Consider the following 20,773-nt stretch of genomic DNA (forward strand, 5'->3'; position numbering starts at 1 on the left):
AAAAAAAAAGTAATTACCTAAACGCATTGATTTGGCAGCCAGAGTAAGAAGATCCCAAGCTGGTTTTCTTCAGAACTGTGTCCAACTAAAAGAGAGAGAGTCATTGGTACCATCAAAACTATAAGAGATTAGAAGCAATAAGGATATATTGCCAATGGAAATTATGTTGACTTTTTGGTATCTTCACTAATCAGCCTAATGTATATTAGGGAAATGTGGGATAAATAGTGTACAAACTCCTCTAAATACACGTAAAGAGCTAGACGACAAAATAAACTGACTTTATTGGGTCATATGAGCTAATTTCACCTGTGACATTTCTTAAATAATTGTACAAAACATATAAGAGCTTACAAATTAATAGAGAAAAAAATTAATTATTAAATGATAATAAAATAATGCTTAAAGACTTACCAAGCTGGTTATGATAGCCTGGGTGTTGTTAAATTTGGCGCTGTTGGGAGTCCCAAGGTCCAAGGTAAATGGGAGATTAGACAATGTTAAATTCAAGGTGAAAGTATTGACTGATGGAATATTTGTTGTAGTGGCTGGAAACAAGACAGAAAAAGAGAAGTGAACATACTGACTATATTTATAATGGAGTAAAGAAACGTGTGCAATCGATTTTATAAACAATACTCTATTAATGAAATAAGCCTTTCATTTAATTTTAAAACGTTTATGTTATTAAAATACTTACTTGGAGGAGGAGTTGTCAGTGTCTTTTCATTATAACCTAAAAAAAGAAATAAAGAAAAAGAAAATGAGTTTGAAGTAGAAAATGTATAGGAATCTCAACTCTTTGTTTAGGATCAGAATAAAACATATTAGTGCTGACTTGGGAGAGAACCCGAACTTGGTGGAGTGCCCTCTTCATGAGGGAGGATTTTACATGTTTTTCCATTTATGCTGATAAAATCCACAGTTATCATCTCAAATGAACAACTACTTTATAAACAAATTATTATTTAGGAAAGCAGTACTAGTTGTCAATAGCACAGGGATTACTTCAGTGTAATCAAAGGTTGACTGCTCCTGTCCCCCACACATTTACCATCAACGTAGAGACTGTTTGGGTCCAGACTGTAGATTCCAAGGTTGGTGACACCATTTGTCTGGTTGCTCAGTTCCTTGTATATGGCCACCCGGTCAAAAACAGAGAATGTCTTGTTGTTGTATGTGCAGATGGCATCAAGTTTGGTGGCTGCTCCACTATCCGCTCCACTAAAGGAGAAAACAAAATATGTTTAAACATTCAGGTTCTATATGGCTAATGACTGTAAGTAATTAGAAACACTCAATTATTATCACTCTCACAATACTAATTAGACATTAAATGCCTTGTTTTCCAAAATTATCCTTCTTTTCCCTTCCCACTTCCTACTTTAGAATAACCCCAGCTTTCCACAAGTTTTCTCTGCTCCTCGAGTGAACACACATCATATAAACTAACTTTGAGGACTTTATTCTCACATAACAAAGTTGATTAAAATAAAAGACATTCTAGTTCAGTTCGAAAACATTTTCAACAGATTGGATTTGGAGGTTTTTTTTCGTAATGTGTATATTTGTAAAGAGCTTGCAAGTTGATTGTCCAGTTTCCGAAGCACAGTGTGTAGTGAGCATAACAATCAGGCACTGCATGCATATCAGAGTACAAAAAAAAGACAATAAAAATGAAGCCAACCTTACCTAAACGCATTGATTTGGCAGCCAGAGTAAGAAGATCCCAAGCTGGTTTTCTTCAGTACTGTGTCCAACTAAAAGAGAGAGAGTGATTGGTACCATCAAAACTATAAGAGATTAGAAGCAATAAGGATATATCGCCAATGGAAATTATGTTGACTTTTTGGTATCTTCACTAATCAGCCTAATGTATATTAGGGAAATGTGGGATAAATAGTGTACAAACTCCTCTAAATACACGTAAAGAGTTACACGACAAAATAAACTGACTTTATTGGTCATATGAGCTAATTTCACCTGTGACATTTCTTAAAGAATTGTACATAACATATCTGAACTTACAAAAATAATAGAGAAAAAAGATAATCATGAAATGATAAAATAATGCTGAAAGGCTTACCAAGCTGGTTATGATAGTCTGGGTGTTGTTAAATTTGGCGCTGTTGGGAGTTCCAAGGTCCGAGGTAAATGGGAGATTAGACAATGTTAAATTCAAGGTGAAAGTATTGACTGATGGAATATTTGTTGTTGTTGTTGTAGTGGCTGTAAACAAGACAGAAAAAGAGAAGTGAACATACTGACTATATTTATAATGGTCTAAAGAAACGTGTGCAAGAAATTTTATAAACAATACTCTCTTAATGAAATAAGCCTTTAATTTATTTTTAAAACGTTCATGTTCTTAAAATACTTACTTGGAGAAGGAGTTGTCAGTGTCTTTTCATTATAACCTAAAAAAAGAAATAAAGAAAAAGAAAATGAGTTTGAAATATAAAATGTAGAGGAATCTCAACTCTTTGTTTAGGATCAGAATAAACATATTAGTGCTGACTTGGGAGAGAACATGAACTTGGTTGAGTGCCCTCTTCATGAGGGAGTATTTCAGATGTTTTTTTCCATTTATGCTGGTGAAATGCCCAGTTATCATAGTAAATGAATAACTACTTTATAAACAAATTATTATTTAGGAAAGCAGTACAATTGTCAATAGTACAGGGATTCCTTCAGTGTAATCAAAGTTTGACTGCTCCTGTACGCCCAAACATTTACCATCAACGTAGAGACTGTTTGGATCCAGACTGTAGATTCCAAGGTTGGTGACACCATTTGTCTGGTTGCTCAGTTCCTTGTATATGGCCACCCGATCAAAAACAGGAAATGTATTATTGTTGTATGTGCAGATGGCATCAAGTTTGGTGGCTTCTCCACTATTCGCTCCACTAAAAGAGAAAACAAAATATGTTTATTTATTTATGTTTAAACATTCAGGTTCTATATGGCTAATGACCATAAGTAAGTAGAAAGAGTCACTTATTATCACTCCCACAATACTAATTTGACATTGAATGCCTTGTTTTCTAAACTTGTCCTTTTCCCTTCCCATTACCCTACTTTGGAATAACACCAAGTTTCCACCAGTATTCCCTCCTCCTCAAGTGAACAATCATGAAATGAACTGACTTTGATGGCTTTATTCTCACGTAAGAATGTTGATAAATAAAAAATAGGCCATTGTTGTTGATTTTAAAAACATCTTCTACTGATTGGATTTGGATTTTTTTTTTTTTTTTAATGAGGTTATTGTTAAGAGCTTGCAAGTTGATTGTCAAGCTACCAAAGCACAACATGTAGTCAACATAATATCTAGGCAATGCATGCATATTAGATTACAAAAAAATACAATACAAATAAATTCAACATACCTAAATGCACTGATTTGGCAGCCAGAGTAAGAAGATCCCAAGCTGGTTTTCCTCAGTACTGTGTCCAACTAAGAGAGAGAGAGTCATTGGTACCATCAAAACTAAGAGATTAGGAGCAATAAGGGTGTATTGCCAATGGAAAATATGTACAATATTTGAAATATTTGCTGATTAGCCTTAATGTGGTATCAGGGAAAGGTGGGATAAATAATGTGCAAACTCATCTGGAACACATATAAAGAGCTAAACAACAACAAAAAAACTAACTTTATTGGTCACATGGGGTCATCACATTTGGACATTTGCTACAGAATTGCAAATACAAAACTATAACCGATTAGGCGCAATAAGGGTGTATTTTGCCATTGGAAATTATGTTGAATTTTTGGTATCTGCACTAATCAGCCTCAACAGAAACATTGAAATATAGAACGTATATACATTCTCCCTATACAACTAACCATTCTGCTAGCATTTCCTGCTGCTCTATTACTTTGTCTGCCTACCTTTGTCTGCCTCTGTCTACTTTGTCTGCCTACCCAAGATGCATTATCTTGCACTTACACTATTAGATATCAGTTGCCACAGCTCTCACCATTTAATATAACATTAGGGAAATGTGGGATAAATTATTTACAAGCTCTACAGGAACACATATAAAGAGCAAGACAACAAAATAAACTAACTTTATTGGTCACATGCGGTCATTACACTTGTGACATTTGTTACAGAAGTGTACATAAATTGTCGAACCATACAAAAACAATAGACAAAAAATGTGATTATTAAATTGTAATAAAATCATGCATAAATACTTACCAAGCCGGTCACGATAGACTGGGTGTTGTTGTATTTGGTACTGTATGGAGTCCCAAGGTCCAAGGTAAAAGGGAGATTGGACAATGTTAAATTCAAGGTAAAAGTGTTGACGGATGGAATATTTGTTGTTGTTGTAGTGGCTGAAAACAAGACAGAACAAGACAAGTGAACATACTTACCATATTTATAATGAAAAAAACAAACATGCTAGACGTTTTCTAAACAACTCTTAAGATGTGAAAACTGGTTAAAGTTATGTTAAAAGTGAAGGTGCAGAGTGATAGAACATTTGTAGTTGAAATTGTTGCTTAATAATAAAAAAAAGCTGGTATGTTACAATTTTGTACTAACAGACAGATCGATCGATTGATAGATAGAACTTACTTGGAGCTGTAGTAGTTGGTATCTTTTCATTGTATCCTGGGGAATAAAAGGAAATGTTTGCATTTGATTCATATCAGTATATTATTACTCTATACCACGCATTTTATGAGAATTAGTTTCCCTGTATTAGCACTTCACTATCAATTCTCTTACTCCGCTACATTAACATCTTAAAGGGACACTATAATCACCAAAACAACTTTAGCTTAATGAAGCAATTTTGGTGTATTGATCATGCCCCTGCAGTCTCACTGCTCATTTCTCTGCCATTTAGGCGTTAAATCACTTTGTTTATACAGCCCTAACCACTCCTCCCTGCATGTGACTTGCACAGCCTTACTAAACAATTCCTGTAATGAGTCATCTTCTGTTTACATGTATTTTATTGCAAAATATGTTTAATTAAGAATGTTTTTATCTCCTGCTCTGTTAATAGCTTGATAGACCCCGCAGGCTCCTCCTGTGTGTAATTAAAGTTACATTTGCAGAGCAGGAGATTAAACACTTTAAAATTAAGTTACATCTGATTGAAAATGAAACAATTTTGTTTTCATGCAGGCTTTGTCAGTCACTGCTAGGGGAGGTGTGGCTAGTGCTGCATAAACAGAAACAAAAGTGATTTAAATCCTAAATGGCAGTGCATTGAGTAGCGAAACTTCAGAGGCATGATTGATACACCAAAGCGGCTTCAATAAACTAAAATTGGTTTGGTGACTATAATGTCCCTTTAAATTTTATCCCATTTAAAAAGATAATTGAATGCTCAGTGATGCTAATTTGAGGTCAGTGCAGCTTGTGATTGAGCAGTGTACTGAACACACAATTCAGAAATGATATTTACCATCAATATAAAGACTGAAGCTGTCCAATGCATATTTATCCAAATTGGTGATTCCATTTGTGAGAGTACTGAAGTTCTTGTACACCACCCGCCTATCAAACGTCTGTCCCACTGAGTTGTTTACATAGTTGCAAACAGCATTGATACTAAAGGTATCAGTGACATTTCCTTCCCTGAAAAACATGAAAAAGTAATATATGACACAAATTCTGCACTAGTACTATTATATCTCTGCAAGATTGCTGTAGGACAATCACAAGTTTAATGACATTTGATTATGACTAAACACACCAAAGATTTGTAAAACATATCAAACACACTGTAGTTTCTTTTACTACCACTATACTTTTATACTTTGCCATTTTTTCACCATACTGAATATTTTATTTTTATTTTTTTAGAGGGACTAATAAAGCTGTACAATTTTTATAAATTGGGACTCTGAAAAAGTCAGTGTGTCATCACTAATTTTATTATTGTAGGTACTATTACTCTAAAGCCCTTTACGTTCCAAAAGACAACTGCACTATTTATTTAAATATACAAAACATATCTTATTTGCAATGGACATAATAACTCATCTACTACACTAAAATAGTATGTTTTTTATTCTTTATCTACAAAGCATTTATTTAATGTTTTAACATTGAGAGGCAAACACTATATAGCGGTTTATAAATCAACAATCTATAGTTTTGAGGTCGGAAGATCATACCTAAATATTAAATCGGTGCAGCCTGAAAATGCGCCTTCTATACTTGAGTTCTGGAATATGTTATTAACCTGTCAATAGAAAATAGAGGTTAAATACATAAAAAAGCATAAAGTGGCCTAACGTTTTTTTTATTCTATGATATGACTAGTTAACACAATTTTAAAAGCAAGAGGTACATTTAAAGAGCTTGTGAAAGCTAGAGCAAGCAGGTGATGTTTGTGTGTGTAGTGTACACTGTTTTATTTATCATTTCTTACCAGGGATAGCAGAGTAGTGGACATCGAGTTGTAAAGATTAGAGGAATGGTCTTCCAATTGGCTGCTGTAGGTTACTTCTTTCAGCGTCAAGTTGAATGTGAAATACAACAGTTTTGGAGACTCTGTGCTGATGCTAAGAGCTGAATATAAAGTCGATTGTATCATTATACTGTTTGTGTTATAATTTATGGAAAACAATTTTTAACAATTATTTTAGGCTTTTGCTTTTTTTTAATTAAAAGTCAAAAGTAGAAGAAACAATGTAATTACTGTATCAATTAACTTACCTATTCCAACAAACTAAATTAACAATGATAATAATGATGTCATTTTTAAAATAATGTAAACAATAATAAAATATGTAAATATATTCTCTAACAAAATGATTGTTGATTCTAAAGCTCATTGATCAACAATCAAGCCACATATATTTTGTATATTTTACAAAGTAAGGACGCCATGCTTTTTAATTTTTACAGCTAATCAATAACTGTAAAAAAGCCTGTCTTTGAATGGACTTGGTGTCGTGTCCAGTTCGACAGTCATCGGCCAAAGTTATTGAAAGAGTGTTAGAAGTTGCCTATGCCTCAGCTAAAGGAAAACACATATCTTCTCTTCAACATGTTGCCCTTTCAACAAGGTACCCTTTCACGGTTGCTTAACTAAAAACATTAATATGGAACATTAAGATTATGTCAGCGGGTTTGGATTTAAGTTGTACTTTGTGCACTCAGTGTAAATGTTGGTGGGCCAGACACAGGTTATTTGGGTGGACATGAATGATCTCTTTAGAAGTGTTCATCACACGAACATCTAGGGTCCGAAGCAGTTGTTTCTATATTAAAAGCAAATGCATTGCTAAAAAAAAAAGTCAACTTACTTGTGAGTTTCTGTGTTGTCTGCTGGATTGTTGTGTTTACGGGGGACTCATTGTTAGGATTAGCTGTCACAGGTTGTATAGGTGCTTCTGTTACTGTAACACAAAATTTTAAATGTTTAATGCAGTCACTGCACTATCCATACAAAAATGATATTATTTGACCATGAAAAAGAATATGTTTGGCAACCAAATATAAAATCAAATCCGTTCTTCTAAAGTGAATTGAGAGATTTGTGTATATGGAGACATTTCAATATTCAATAGAAAAACAAAATCCAAAATAAAACTTTGAAACACACGTATGGTATTTTGTACTCATGAGTGTTATCTTTTCCATTGTAACAGTTTTACTTGATCAATGTCACATCGCATGACCAAAACGTTGTCACTGTATTAAAGCCTGCACACACCCAGAGAACGAAAGCGTGGACATATTTTTAAGAGATGTACATTTAAAGGGTTCTCCTCTTTGTTTGATAGTACTGTCATTGGACTTACACTGTCTCTTATGAGTAGACAAGAGTGATCTGACTAATTTTATGTGATCACTTTAATTGTGGCTAATACAATTATTTGTAAACTAAATGCAAAGGCAGTGCTCCAAAAAAAAAACAAAAAAATAAAGTCAACTTACTTTCAGGTTTCTGTGTTGTCTGCATGGTTGTGTTTACTGGGGACTGATTGTCAGGATTAGATGTGACAGGCTTAATAGGTTCTTCTGTCACTGCAATACAAAAAGGAACACTTAATGCATACTCAATACAATCTACACAACACCATATTGCTATTTCAGCTTATAAGGAAATAAAAGCTTCAGAATTTTCTGCAATGTTTGCATTCAGTACATTTTAGCATTGAAGTTTAAAACACTTTGGTACCAGTTTGTCTCTGATACATTAGTCAGAATATCCATTTGTTGTGCATGATCCTTGACTACTTCAAAACTTCTGTGTTGTCATGGAAATTTGGAAATTTAGACACAACGAAATACCATTGCACCATCTGTGCCCCGCCGCACCTCCTTAGCTGAGATCTTCAGAATTGACAATCTCAGGTAATCCAATGCTTTCCCATGGGAAATAATTAGATTGGCTGAGATCATCAACTCTGATGATTTCAGCCAAAGAGAGGGATTGGGGATGGAGCCAGTGCCTGAAGACACATGAGGCAATGGAATAAAGGTGAGGTTTTATCCTATGTAAGAAGGGCAAAGGCAATGCCACCTAAATAGTTATTTTAACACTATAGAGTCAATAATACCCTTGTATTTCTGACCCTATAGTGTTCCTTTAAGCTCATCTACTTTACCATTAATGAAAACAATATTGTACTTAGAATACTTCTAAAATATATTTAACGTACCAGTTACATTTGGATACATATCTAGCCTTAAGGCCATTTATACTACTATTAGATAAAACACAAAAAGAAGAGCGTCACGTGTTTTATAAAATATTCAAATTTATTGCATTTGTTTTCTAAAACGTATATTTGTGTTAAAACCATTCCATAAATAATTTGCTTTACTGCGTGCATATGATTCCATAGCGAATTCCTTTCACAAGCAAATATAGCACAAGAGAATATACTAACTTGATGATGTTGTAGTTAATTCTGTTGTAGCCAGAGTTGACGACAGTAGCATGGTTGGCATATATATCAATTTTAAAGTCGTCGCAGGTTTCAAGGAGACAGTTTCTGTTGGCGATGTTAAATTTTCTGATGACGTTGTTAAGAGAAGTGCGGATGGTATTTTTCCTGTAGATGTGGCAGACACGGAAGTAGTTTGTGGTCCGGTAGAAGCTCGTGTAATTACAGTAGATTCATATGTCACTGGTGAGGTTGTAGTCGCTGCTGTTTCGGCAACAGTCGGCAAAGATGAAGCTGTGGTAACTGATGCTATATTATCAAAAGTACTTGTTGTTAACAATTTGGTTAATCCTGTTGCAATTGTTGAGGAAGCCTCAGTTATATGTTCGGTTGCTGGTGTGGTTTGCAGAGTTGTACTTGGTGCAGTTGATACCAGAAGTGTAGATGGTGTTTTTGCTGTAGTTATGGTAGGCATATTTGCACTCAGTGATGTTTTAACTCCAGTTGTCGTTACAGTAGCTTCAAATGTAACTGGTGAAGTTGTAGCAAATGACCCAGCTGTTACTTCTGCAGTAGGGCTCGATACAGAAGCTGTATCTGATAAACTTTTACTGTGCAATGTAGTTGTGACTTGAGCTACACTTGGTGAGTTTGTTGAAAGTGTAGATGGGCTTATTGCTTTAGTTGTGACAGGTATAGTTGTACTTGGTGGTGTTGTAATTTCTGATGTAGTTGCACTGGATTTGCTTGTAAGTGGTAATGTTGTAGCTGATGATGCTGTTGTTAATTCAACTGTAGAACTTGATGGTACTGATGTTAGTGGTAATGCAGCTGATGTTAGTGGTAAAGTTGTACTTTGCATGGATGTTGTAACTAGTTCTGTTGTACTTGGTGAGGCTGTTGAAAGTGCAGGGGTGTTTATTGCTGTAGTTGGGGCAGGTACATCAGTACTTAGTGTTGTAATTGCTGTAGGTTCACTTGTAAGTGCTGATGTACTAGGTGGCAACACTGTTGTTAATTCTCCAGTAGAACCTGATGAAGCTGATGCAACTGTAAAATCTGTACTTGGCAATGTTGTTGTAACTTGAGTTGTACTTGGTAAGGCTGTTAAAATGGTAGATGGCATTACTGCTGTAGTTGTGACAGGTACAGTTGTACTTAGTGTTGCTGTAATGTCACCTGTAGTTACACTAGATTCACTTTTAAGTGGTGATGTTGTGGCTGGTGACACTTTTGTTATTTCTGCCGTGGAACTTGATGCAGTTGATGTGACTGGCAAAGTTGTACTTTGATCTGCTGTTGTGTCTTGAGCTGTTGTACTTGGTGAGGAGGTTAAAATTGTAGATGGTTCTATTGCTGTTGTTGTGACAGGCACAGTTGTAGTTGGTGGTGTTGCAATTGCTGTCGTAGTTCCACTAGATTCACTTGTAAGTGCTGATGGTGTAGCCGATGACACTTTTGTGACTTCTGCAGTAGAACTTGATGCAGCTGATGTAAGTGGTGAAGTTATACTTTGATCTGCTGTTGTGTCTTGAGCTTTTGTACTTGGTAAAGATATCAATATTGTAGATGACATTATTGCTGTTGTTGGGACAGGAGCAGCTGTACTTAGTGGTGTTGTATTTTCTGCACTAGTTACAGTATAATTAATTGTAAGTGGTGGTGTTGTAGCTGGTGACATGTTTGTGACTGCTGCAGTGGAACTTGATGCAGTTGATGTAACTGGCAAACTTGTACTTTGACCTGCTGTTGTGACTTGTGCTGTAGTACTTGGTGAGTAGGTTAACATTGTAGATGGTTCTATTGCTGTTGTTGTGACAGGCACAGTTGTAGTTGGTGGTGTTGTAATTGCTGTTGTAGTTCCACTAGATTCACTTGTAAGTGCTGATGGTGTAGCTGATGACACTTTTGTGACTTCTGCAGTAGAACTTGATGCAGTTGATGTAACCGGTAAATTTGTACTTTGATCTGCTGTTGTACTTACTGATGTTGTTAAAATGGTAGATGGCACTATTGCTGTAGTTGAGACAGATATAGTTTTACTTGATTGTGTTGTTATTTCTGCTGTAGTTACACTAGAATCACTTATATGTGGTGATGTTGTTGCCGATGTCACTGTTGTTAATTCTCCAGTAGAACTTAATGCAGTTGATGTAAGTGGTAAAAGTGTACTTTGCCTAGATGCTGTGACTTGAGTTGTGGTCGGCAAAGCTGTTGAAACTACAGATGGCATTACTGCTTCTTCTGCAGTAGAGCGTGACACAGCGACTGTAATTGGTACAGTTGTACTTTGTAGCATTGTTGTGACTTGAGCTGTTGTGCTTGGTAAGGCTGTTAACATTGTAGATGGCATTATTGCTTTAGTTGTGACAGGTAAAGCTGTACTTGGTGGTGGTGTAATTTCTGCGGTAGTTACACTGGATTCACTTTTAAGTGGTGATGTTGTAGCTGATGACACTGTTAATTCAGCAGTAGAGCTTAATGCAGCTGATGTAACTGGTAAGATTGTACTTTCTGGTGATGTTGTGAATTGAATTGTATTTGGTGAAGTTGTTAATATTGTAGATGCCATTATTTCTGTAGTTGTGACAGGTACAGTTGTATTTTGTGGTGTTGTGATATATACTGTAGTTAAACTGGATTCACTTGTAAGTGGTGACGTTGTAGCTGATGACACTGTTGTTACTTCTGCTGAACTTGATGCATTTGACGTAACTGGTAAGGTTGTACTTTGATCTGCTGTTGTGACTTGAGCTGTTGTACTTGGTGAGGAGGTTAAAATAGTAGAGAGTTCTATTGCTGTAGTTGTGACAGGTACAGTTGTAGCTGTTGTAATTTCTGTTGTAGTTACTCTAGATTCACTTGTAAGTGGTGATGTTGTAGTTGGTGACACTTTTGTGACTTCTGCAGTTGAACTTGATGCAGTTGATGTAACTGGCAAAGTTGTACGTTGATCTGCTGTTGTGACTTGAGCCGTAGTACTTGGTGAGGAGGTTAAAATTGTAGATGGTTCAATTGCTGTAGTTGTGACAGGTACAGTTGTAGCTGTTGTAATTTCTGTTGTAGTTGCACTAGATTCACTTGTAAGTGGTGATGTAGTTGGTGACACTTTTGTGACTTCTGCAGTGGAACTTGATGCACTTGATGTAACCAGTAAAGTTGTACTGTGATCTGCTGTTGTGTCTTGAGCTGTTGTACTTGGTGAAGATATTAATATTGTAGATGACATTATTGCTGTAGTTGTGACAGAAGCAGTTGTAGCTGTTGTAATTTCTGTTGTAGTTACACTAGATTCACTTGTAGCTGGTGACACTTTTGTGACTTCTGCAGTGGAACTTGATGCATTTGATGTATCTGGCAAAGTTGTACTTTGATCTGCTGTTGTGACTTGAGCTGTAGTACTTGGTGAGGAGGTTAAAATAGTAGATGGTTCTATTGCTGTAGTTGTGACAGGTACAGTTATAGCTGTTGTAATTTCTGTTGTAGTAACACTAGCTTCACTTGTAAGTTGTGATGTTGAAGTTGGTGATACTTTTGTGACTTCTGCAGTTGAACTTGATGCAGTTGGCAAAGTTGTACTTTGATCTGCTGTTGTGACTTGTGCTGTTGTACTTGGTGAGGAGGTTAAAATTGTAGATGGTTCTATTGCTGTAGTTGTGACAGGTACAGTTGTAGTTGGTGGTGTTGTAATTTCTGTTGTAGTTACACTAGATTCACTTGTAAGTGCTGATGCTGTAGCTGGTGACTCTTTTGTGACTTCTGCAGTGGAACTTGATGCAGTTGATGTAGCCAGTAAAGTTGTACTGTGATCTGCTGTTGTGTCTTGAGCTGTTGTACTTGGTGAAGATATTAATATTGTAGATGGCATTATCGCTGCAGTTGTGACAGGAGCAGTTGCAGCTGTTGTAATTTCTGTTGTAGTTGCACTAGATTCACTTGTAGCTGGTGACACTTTTGTGACTTCTGCAGTGGAACTTGATGCAGTTGATGTATCTGGCAAAGTTGTACTTTGATCTGCTGTTGTGACTTGAGCTGTTGTACTTGGTGAGGAGGTTAAAATTGTAGATGGTTCTATTGCTGTAGTTGTGACAGGTACAGTTATAGCTATTGTAATTTCTGTTGTAGTAACACTAGATTCACTTGTAAGTGGTGATGTTGTAGTTGGTGATACATTTGTGACTTCTGCAGTTGAACTTGATGCATTTGGCAAAGTTGTACTTTGATCTGCTGTTGTGACTTGTGCTGTTGTACTTGGTGAGGAGGTTAAAATTGTAGATGGTTCTATTGCTGTAGTTGTGACAGGTACAGTTGTAGTTGGTGGTGTTGTAATTTCTGTTGTAGTTACACTAGCTTCACTTGTAAGTGTTAATGTTGTAGCTGGTGACACTGTTGTTTCTATGGCAGCTGTTGTAAGTGGTAAAGTTGTACTTTGCATTGAAGTTGTGACTTGAGCAGTTGTACTTGGTGAATTTGTTGACAGGTTAGGGGACATTATTGCTGTAGTTGTGGCAGGAAAATCTGTACTTGGTGTTGTAGTTGTTGTTGCAGTTACAGTAGGTTTACTTAAAAGTGGAGATGTAGTAGCTGATAACACTGTTCTTGCGTCTTGAGTAGAACTTGAAGCAGTTGATGTAGCTGGTAAACCTGTTGTTATTGTTGTAATTTGAGTTGTACTTGGTAAGGTTGTTAAAATGGTAGACGGCCTTGTTACTGTAGTTGTACTTTGTGGTGTTGTAATATCAGCTGTAGTTATACTGGATTCACTTGCAAGTGGTGATGTTGGGGCTGATGACACTGCTATTACTTCTGCAGAAATTGGTGAAGTTGTACTGTTCAATGATATTGTGACTTGAGCTGTACTTGGTAAGGTTGTTAAAATGGCAGATGGTACTATTGCTGTAGTTGCGACTTCTACAGTGGAACTTGATGCAATTGATGTAACTGGTAAAGTTGTACTTTGACCTGATGTCGTAACTTGAGCTGTTGTAATTGATGAGGTTTTTAAAATTGTAGATGGTTCTATTGCTGTAGTTGTGGCAGGTACAGTTGTAGTTGGTGATGTTGTAATTTTTGCTGTAGTTTCACTGGATTCACTTGTAAGTGGTGATGTAGCTGATGGCAATGTTGTTAATTCTACAGTAGAACTTGATCCAGCTGAACTACCTGGAAAGGCTGTACTTCCCAGTAATTTTGTAACTTGAGTTGTTGATGAAGTAATAGATGAATCTGTTTTTGAAGTTGATTCTCCTGTTGTGACTGGTACAGATGTTGACGGTGTACGCGATACTGTAGTAGTGAACGCCGAAGGTGTTAAGGATGGCGCAGCAATAGGTGTTGTGATTTCATTCACTGTCGCAGATTCTTCAATAATACAGGAAAAGACACGTTGGGTGTGCATGTCACAGGTTTTAAAAGTAGGATTATTTCCTTCTAACAAAATTCTCACTTGCTATCATACAATATACCATTGCAGTTTATAATAAATATTCACATAAAACAAAGCCGGTATCTATAGCGAGATACCCTTGTAGTAACATAAGTGACCTTCCTGAAGAGAAAGTGAAACTTTGTGTTTGTGATTAAGTAGAAAAATTCTTAGAACTATCCCGTGTGTAAAAGGAACACTCTCCAAGAATGAAGTACACATTTACCGTCTATTCTTGAGTGAACTCTAAAAACAATCCTAGCATGTTGCATTGTCTTATATGTATTTAATGATGAGAGATGATAAGGATAACAGGATAATGTTTTACAGGCCATTTACACCTAGACACCACAAGAAATGGAGGTGCCAATAGTGTTAACACTTTAGAACGCCACAGTCTCTTAAAGGCTTGAGGAGATATTTTCTAAGATGGTTACAACACTGTAGATGTCACATAAGCAATAAAACAAAACAAATGTATATTTGAAATCAATCTCAAATTGGACATATATTTAGTATGAATAAAGAGTGAATTTCTTTCAATCTAAAGGCACCTTTAACAGCAAGACTGGAATGATTGACTATCAGTTATAATTAAATTAGCATCGCAATGTATTATGTTTTGCACATGACTGTATACCATTCGCAACCCTTATTATCTAGTATTATTGAAAACTCTTTTATATTGTAAAATGTAAATTTTCTTTCATATCATTAGAAGCATTCTGAGTACTTACCTGTTTGCAAAAAAAAAGTCAGCCCTTAAGTAAAAAAAACTAATTAAAAACAAGACCCTTTCTTACTGTATACCATAGAGACCACCATTACCGTAAATAATTAATGTAAACTCTTTTATATTGTAAAATGTTAATTCTCTTTCATATCCTTAGGAGCATTCTGAGTACTTACATGATGTTTGCAGAAAAGCTCTCCAGTAAAACTATAACTGATTACTGCACAACCCAATTATGATAACAAATAAAAACTCACCTGTGGAGCTCGGTGTTGTGAGTTTGGTGGTTGTGGTTACGGGTGGTTGATTGGGTGTATTTGTCGTAACTGGTTCTGTAGCTGTAACACATGTTTAGGTAGTCATGGCATTATATAAAATGAAATTGCTCTCCTGAAACAAAGGTTCTTAATTTTATTTAACTTAAATTGACACTATATTCACCAGAACTATTACAGCTTAATGTAGTGGTTCCGGTGTATATAGCCTGTACTTGCTGGCTTTTCAATGCATACACTGCCTTTTCAGAGAAAATCATAATTATTGTATTACTCCAAGTGATGATAACACTATAGTAAACATGGAAAACTCTACATTATAAAATAATTAATTTAAAATCCATAAGATCATTTATCATACTATTAGATAAGACTACGAAGAGATGAGTGCCAGTGTTTAAAGAAATCTCACATTTATTTTTTTCTAAAATGTATATTTTTATTAAAAGCATTCCGTCAATAAGCTGCTTCACTTTGTGTATATGTTTTCATAACGAATTCCTTTCACAAGCACATAAACCCAATCATAAGAGAATATACTAACTTGATGATGCTGTAGTTAATTCAGTTGCGGTGGACGACAGTAACGTGGTTGGCATATATGTCGTTTGTAAAGTAGTAGCAGGTTTCAAGGAAACAGTTTCTGTTGGCAATGTTACATTTTGTGATGACGTTGTTAAGAGAAGTGTGGATGGTATTTTTCCTGTAGATGTGTCAGGCACGGTAGTACTTTGTAGTTCGGTAGCAGATTGTGTAGTTACAGTAGATATAAAAGTCACTGGTGAAGTTTTAGTCACTGCTGTTTCGACTGTGGTAACTGATGCTATATTGTCAAAAGTACTTGTTGTTAATAATTTGGTTAAAGCTGTTGCAATAGTTGAGGAAGCCTCAGTTATAATTTCTGCTGCTGGTGTGGTTGACAGAGTTGTACTTGGTGGAGTTGATACCAGAAGTGTAGATGGTGTCTGTGTTGTAGTGCTGATAGGCATATTTGTACTAGATGATGTTTTACCTGCTAAAGTTGATCCAACAGAATCACTTGTAACTGATGAAGTGGTAAAAGATGAACCTGTTGTTACTTCTGCATTTGTACGTGATGCAGCTGATGTAACTGATAAACTTGTACTTTGCAGTGATGCTGTGACTTCACCTGTAAGTGGTGATGTAGAAGCTGATGACACTGTTGTTAATTCTTCAGTGGAACTTGATGCAGAGGAAGTACTTGCTGTCATACTTTTCTGTGTTGTTGTTATTTGAGTTGCACTTGAAGCTGTTAAAATTGTAGATGGCAATATCGCTGTAGTTGTGACAGGTACAGTTGTAGTTTGAGCTTCACTTGTAAGTGGCGATGTTGTAGCTGGTAACACTTTTGTTACTTCTGCAGTGGAACTTGATTCAGTTGATGTAGCCGGCAGTGTTGTACTTTGATCTGTTGTTGTGACTTGGGCTGTTGTACTTGGTGAGGAGGTTAAAATTGTAGATGGTTCTATTGCTGTAGTTTTGACAGGTACAGTTATAGCTGTTGTAATTTCTGTTGTAGTAACACTAGATTCACTTGTAGCTGGTGATACTTTTGTGACTTCTGCAGTGGAACTTGATGCAGTTGATGTATCTGGCAAAGTTGTACTTTGATCTGCTGTTGTGACTTGTGCTGTTGTACTTGGTGAGGAGGTTAGAATTGTAGATTGTTCTATTGCTGTAGTTGTGACAGGTACAGTTTTAGCTGTTGTAATTTCTGTTGTTGTTACACTAGATTCACTTTTAAGTGGTGATGTTATAGTTGGTGATACGTTTGTGACTTCTGCAGTTGAACTTGATGCAGTTGATGTAACTGGCAAAGTTGTACTTTGATCTCCTGTTGTGACTTGGGCTGTTGTACTTGGTGAGGAGGTTAAAATTGTAGATGGTTCTATTGCTGTAGTTGTGACAGGCACAGTTGTAGTTGGTGGTGTTGTAATTTCTGTTGTAGTTACACTAGATTCACTTGTAAGTGCTGATGTTGTAGCTGGTGACTCTTTTGTGACTTCTGCAGTGGAACTTGATGCAGTTGATGTAACCAGTAAAGTTGTACTGTGATCTGCTGTTGTGTCTTGAGCTGTTGTACTTGGTGAGGATTTTAATATTGTAGATGACATTATTGCTGTAGTTGTGACAGGAGCAGTTGAGCTTAATTTTGTTGTAATTTCTGAGGTAGATACGGTAGATTCACTTGTAAGTGCTGATGTTGTAGCTGGTGACACTGTTGTTTCTTCTGTACTAGAACTTGATGCAGCTGATGTAAGTGGTGACATTGTACTTTGATCTGCTGTTGTGTCTTGAGCTGTTGTACTTGGTGAGGTTGTTAAAATTGTAGATGACATTATTGCTGTAGTTGTGAAAGGAGCAGTTGTACTTAGTGGTGTTGTAAATTCTACTGTAGTTACACTCGATTCACTTGTAGCTGGTGACACTTTTGTGACTTCTGCAGTTGATCTTGATGCAGTCGATATAACTGGCAAAGTTGTACTGTGATCTGCTGTTGTGTCTTGAGCTGTTGTACTTGGTGAAGATATTAATATTGTAGATTTCATTATCGCTGTAGTTGTGACAGAAGCAGTTGTAGCTGTTGTAATTTCTGTTGTAGCTACACTAGATTCACTTGTAGCTGGTGACACTTTTGTGATTTCTGCAGTGGAACTTGATGCAGTTGATGTATCTGGCAAAGTCGTACTTTGATCTGCTGTTGTGACTTGAGCTGTTGTACTTGGTGAGGAGGTTAAAATTGTAGATGGTTCTATTGCTGTAGTTTTGACAGGTACAGTTATAGCTGTTGTAATTTCTGTTGTAGTAACACTAGATTCACTTGTAAGTGGTGATGTTGTAGTTGGTGATACTTTTGTGACTTCTGCAGTTGAACTTGATGCAATTGGCAAAGATGTACTTTTATCTGCTGTTGTGACTTGTGCTGTTGTACTTGGTGAGGAGGTTAAAATTGTAGATGGTTCTATTGCTGTAGTTGTGACAGGTACAGTTGTAGTTGGTGGTGTTTTAATTTCTGTTGTAGTTACAATAGATTCACTTGTAAGTGCTGATGTTGTAGCTGGTGACTCTTTTGTGACTTCTGCAGTGGAACTTGATGCAGTTGATGTAACCAGTAAAGTTGTACTGTGATCTGCTGTTGTGTCTTGAGCTGTTGTACTTGGTGAGGATTTTAATATTGTAGATGACATTATTGCTGTAGTTGTGACAGGAGCAGTTGAGCTTAATGTTGTTGTAATTTCTGAGGTAGATACAGTAGATTCACTTGTTAGCGCTGATGTTGTAGCTGGTGACACTGTTGTTTCTTCTGTACTAGAACTTGATGCAGCTGATGTAAGTGGTGACATTGTACTTTGATCTGCTGTTGTGTCTTGAGCTGTTGTACTTGGTGAGGTTGTTAAAATTGTAGATGACATTATTGCTGTAGTTGTGAAAGGAGCAGTTGTACTTAGTGGTGTTGTAAATTCTACTGTAGTTACACTCGATTCACTTGTAGCTGGTGACACTTTTGTGAGTTCTGCAGTTGAACTTGATGCAGTCGATGTAACTGGCAAAGTTGTACTTTGATCTGCTGTTGTGACTTGAGCCGTAGTACTTGGTGTGGAGGTTAAAATTGTAGATGGTTCTAGTGCTGTAGTTGTGACATGTACAGTTGTTGTTGGTGGTGTTGTAATTTCTGTTGTAGTTACACTAGATTCACTAGTAAGTGCTAATGTTGTAGCCGATGACACTTTTGTGACTTCTGCAGTAGAACTAGATTCAGTTGATGTAACCAGTAAAGTTGTACTGTGATCTACTGTTGTGTCTTGAGCTGTTGTACTTGGTGAGGATTTTAATATTGTAGATGACATTATTGCTGTAGTTGAGACAGGAGCAGATGAGCTTAATGTTGTTGTAATTTCTGAGGTAGATACAGTAGATTCACTTGTAAGTGCTGATGTTGTAGCTGGTGACACTGTTGTTTCTTCTGTACTAGAACTTGATGCAGCTGATGTAAGTGGTGACATTGTACTTTGATCTGCTGTTGTGTCTTGAGCTGTTGTACTTGGTGAGGTTGTTAAAATTGTAGATGACATTATTGCTGTAGTTGTGAAAGGAGCAGTTGTACTTAATGGTGATGTAAATTCTACTGTAGTTACGCTTGATTCACTTGTAGCTGGTGACACTTTTGTGACTTCTGCAGTTGAACTTGATGCAGTCGATGTAACTGGCAAAGTTGTACTTTGATCTGCTGTTGTGACTTGAGCCGTAGTACTTGGTGTGGAGGTTAAAATTGTAGATGGTTCTAGTGCTGTAGTTGTGACAGGTACAGTTGTTGTTGTTGGTGGTGTTGTAATTTCTGTTGTAGTTACACTAGATTCACTAGTAAGTGCTAATGTTGTAGCCGATGACACTTTTGTGACTTCTGCAGTAGAACTAGATTCAGTTGATATAACTGGTATAGTTGTACTTTGATCTGCTGTTGTGACTTGTGCCGTAGTACTTGGTGAGGAGGTTAAAGTTGTAGATAGTTCTATTGCTGTAGTTGTGACAGGTACAGTTTTAGTTGGTGGTGTTGTAATTTCTGTTGTAGTTGCACTAGATTCACTTGTAAGTCCTGATGTTGCAGCTGGTGACACTTTTGTAACTTCTGCAGTGGAACTTGAGGCAGTTGATGTAACTGGCAAAGTTGTACTTTGATCTGCTGTTGTGACTTGAGCTGTTGAACTTGGTGAAGCACTTGAAAATGTAGGGGACATTATTGCTGTACTTGTGGCAGGCACAGTTGTACTTGGTGTTGTAATTGTCGTTGTAGTTACAGAAGGTTCACTTGAAAGTAGTGATGTAGTTGATGACAACACTGTTTCTTCTCCAGTAGAACTTGATGCAGCTGATGTATCTGGCAATGCTGTACTTTGCAGTGTTGTTGTCATTTGAGTTGTACTTGGTAAAGTTGTTAAGACACTAGATGACATTGCTGCTGTAGTTGTAACAGGTACAGTGGCACTTGTCACTGATGCTGTTGAGAGATGTGCTGATGAAGTTGCTGATGAAGTTATACTTTCTGATGTGGAAGCTGATGTATCTTTTGTCAGTTGGAAAGATGTTGAAGATATGGTAATAGATGCTTCAGTTGTAGTTGGCGATGGTGAAGTTGTAGACGGTGTATTAATTTCGCTCTCTGATGACGCTTCTTTAATAATATAGGAAAAGAGGTTTTGTATGTGGAAACAGAGTGTGTGAAAAGGCCGAATTTTTCTCTCTATCCCCAAATGATGATTTATTAGTAATTTTTTGGTGTCTAAATCTAGTTCTCTGCCTAACACAAATAGGATGGGTAGACTAAATTAAGAGATAATTGTCACTGAATGATTCCCGAATGGTTTATGTGTAACACTTCCTAGTTGTCATATTTTATCTTGTATAACCAAACGTACTGCCCTGTAGCTATTATGGTAACAGAATTC

General features: G+C 36.5%; 1 protein-coding gene across 1 annotated transcript in view; it reads right to left on the bottom strand.

Moving 5' to 3' along the window:
* Nucleotides 1–20,773, bottom strand: part of LOC134612263 (mucin-16-like) — a gene marked incomplete at its 5' end in the record, with an annotated part of 81,272 nt that overhangs the window by 28,362 nt on the left and 32,137 nt on the right. The window contains 21 exons of the mRNA XM_063456609.1: nucleotides 18–85; nucleotides 415–548; nucleotides 701–736; nucleotides 1,055–1,224; nucleotides 1,693–1,760; nucleotides 2,087–2,229; nucleotides 2,382–2,417; nucleotides 2,737–2,906; nucleotides 3,390–3,457; nucleotides 4,209–4,348; nucleotides 4,593–4,628; nucleotides 5,434–5,606; nucleotides 6,149–6,216; nucleotides 6,406–6,545; nucleotides 7,286–7,378; nucleotides 7,920–8,009; nucleotides 8,879–12,486; nucleotides 12,582–12,645; nucleotides 13,799–14,236; nucleotides 15,291–15,371; nucleotides 15,853–20,499. Of these exons, the coding sequence (XP_063312679.1) occupies nucleotides 18–85; nucleotides 415–548; nucleotides 701–736; nucleotides 1,055–1,224; nucleotides 1,693–1,760; nucleotides 2,087–2,229; nucleotides 2,382–2,417; nucleotides 2,737–2,906; nucleotides 3,390–3,457; nucleotides 4,209–4,348; nucleotides 4,593–4,628; nucleotides 5,434–5,606; nucleotides 6,149–6,216; nucleotides 6,406–6,545; nucleotides 7,286–7,378; nucleotides 7,920–8,009; nucleotides 8,879–12,486; nucleotides 12,582–12,645; nucleotides 13,799–14,236; nucleotides 15,291–15,371; nucleotides 15,853–20,499 (10,471 nt within the window). The remainder of the gene's footprint in view (nucleotides 1–17; nucleotides 86–414; nucleotides 549–700; nucleotides 737–1,054; nucleotides 1,225–1,692; nucleotides 1,761–2,086; nucleotides 2,230–2,381; nucleotides 2,418–2,736; nucleotides 2,907–3,389; nucleotides 3,458–4,208; nucleotides 4,349–4,592; nucleotides 4,629–5,433; nucleotides 5,607–6,148; nucleotides 6,217–6,405; nucleotides 6,546–7,285; nucleotides 7,379–7,919; nucleotides 8,010–8,878; nucleotides 12,487–12,581; nucleotides 12,646–13,798; nucleotides 14,237–15,290; nucleotides 15,372–15,852; nucleotides 20,500–20,773) is intronic.

This window comes from Pelobates fuscus, chromosome 5, assembly GCF_036172605.1.
Source record: "Pelobates fuscus isolate aPelFus1 chromosome 5, aPelFus1.pri, whole genome shotgun sequence".
Taxonomy (NCBI): domain Eukaryota; kingdom Metazoa; phylum Chordata; class Amphibia; order Anura; family Pelobatidae; genus Pelobates; species Pelobates fuscus.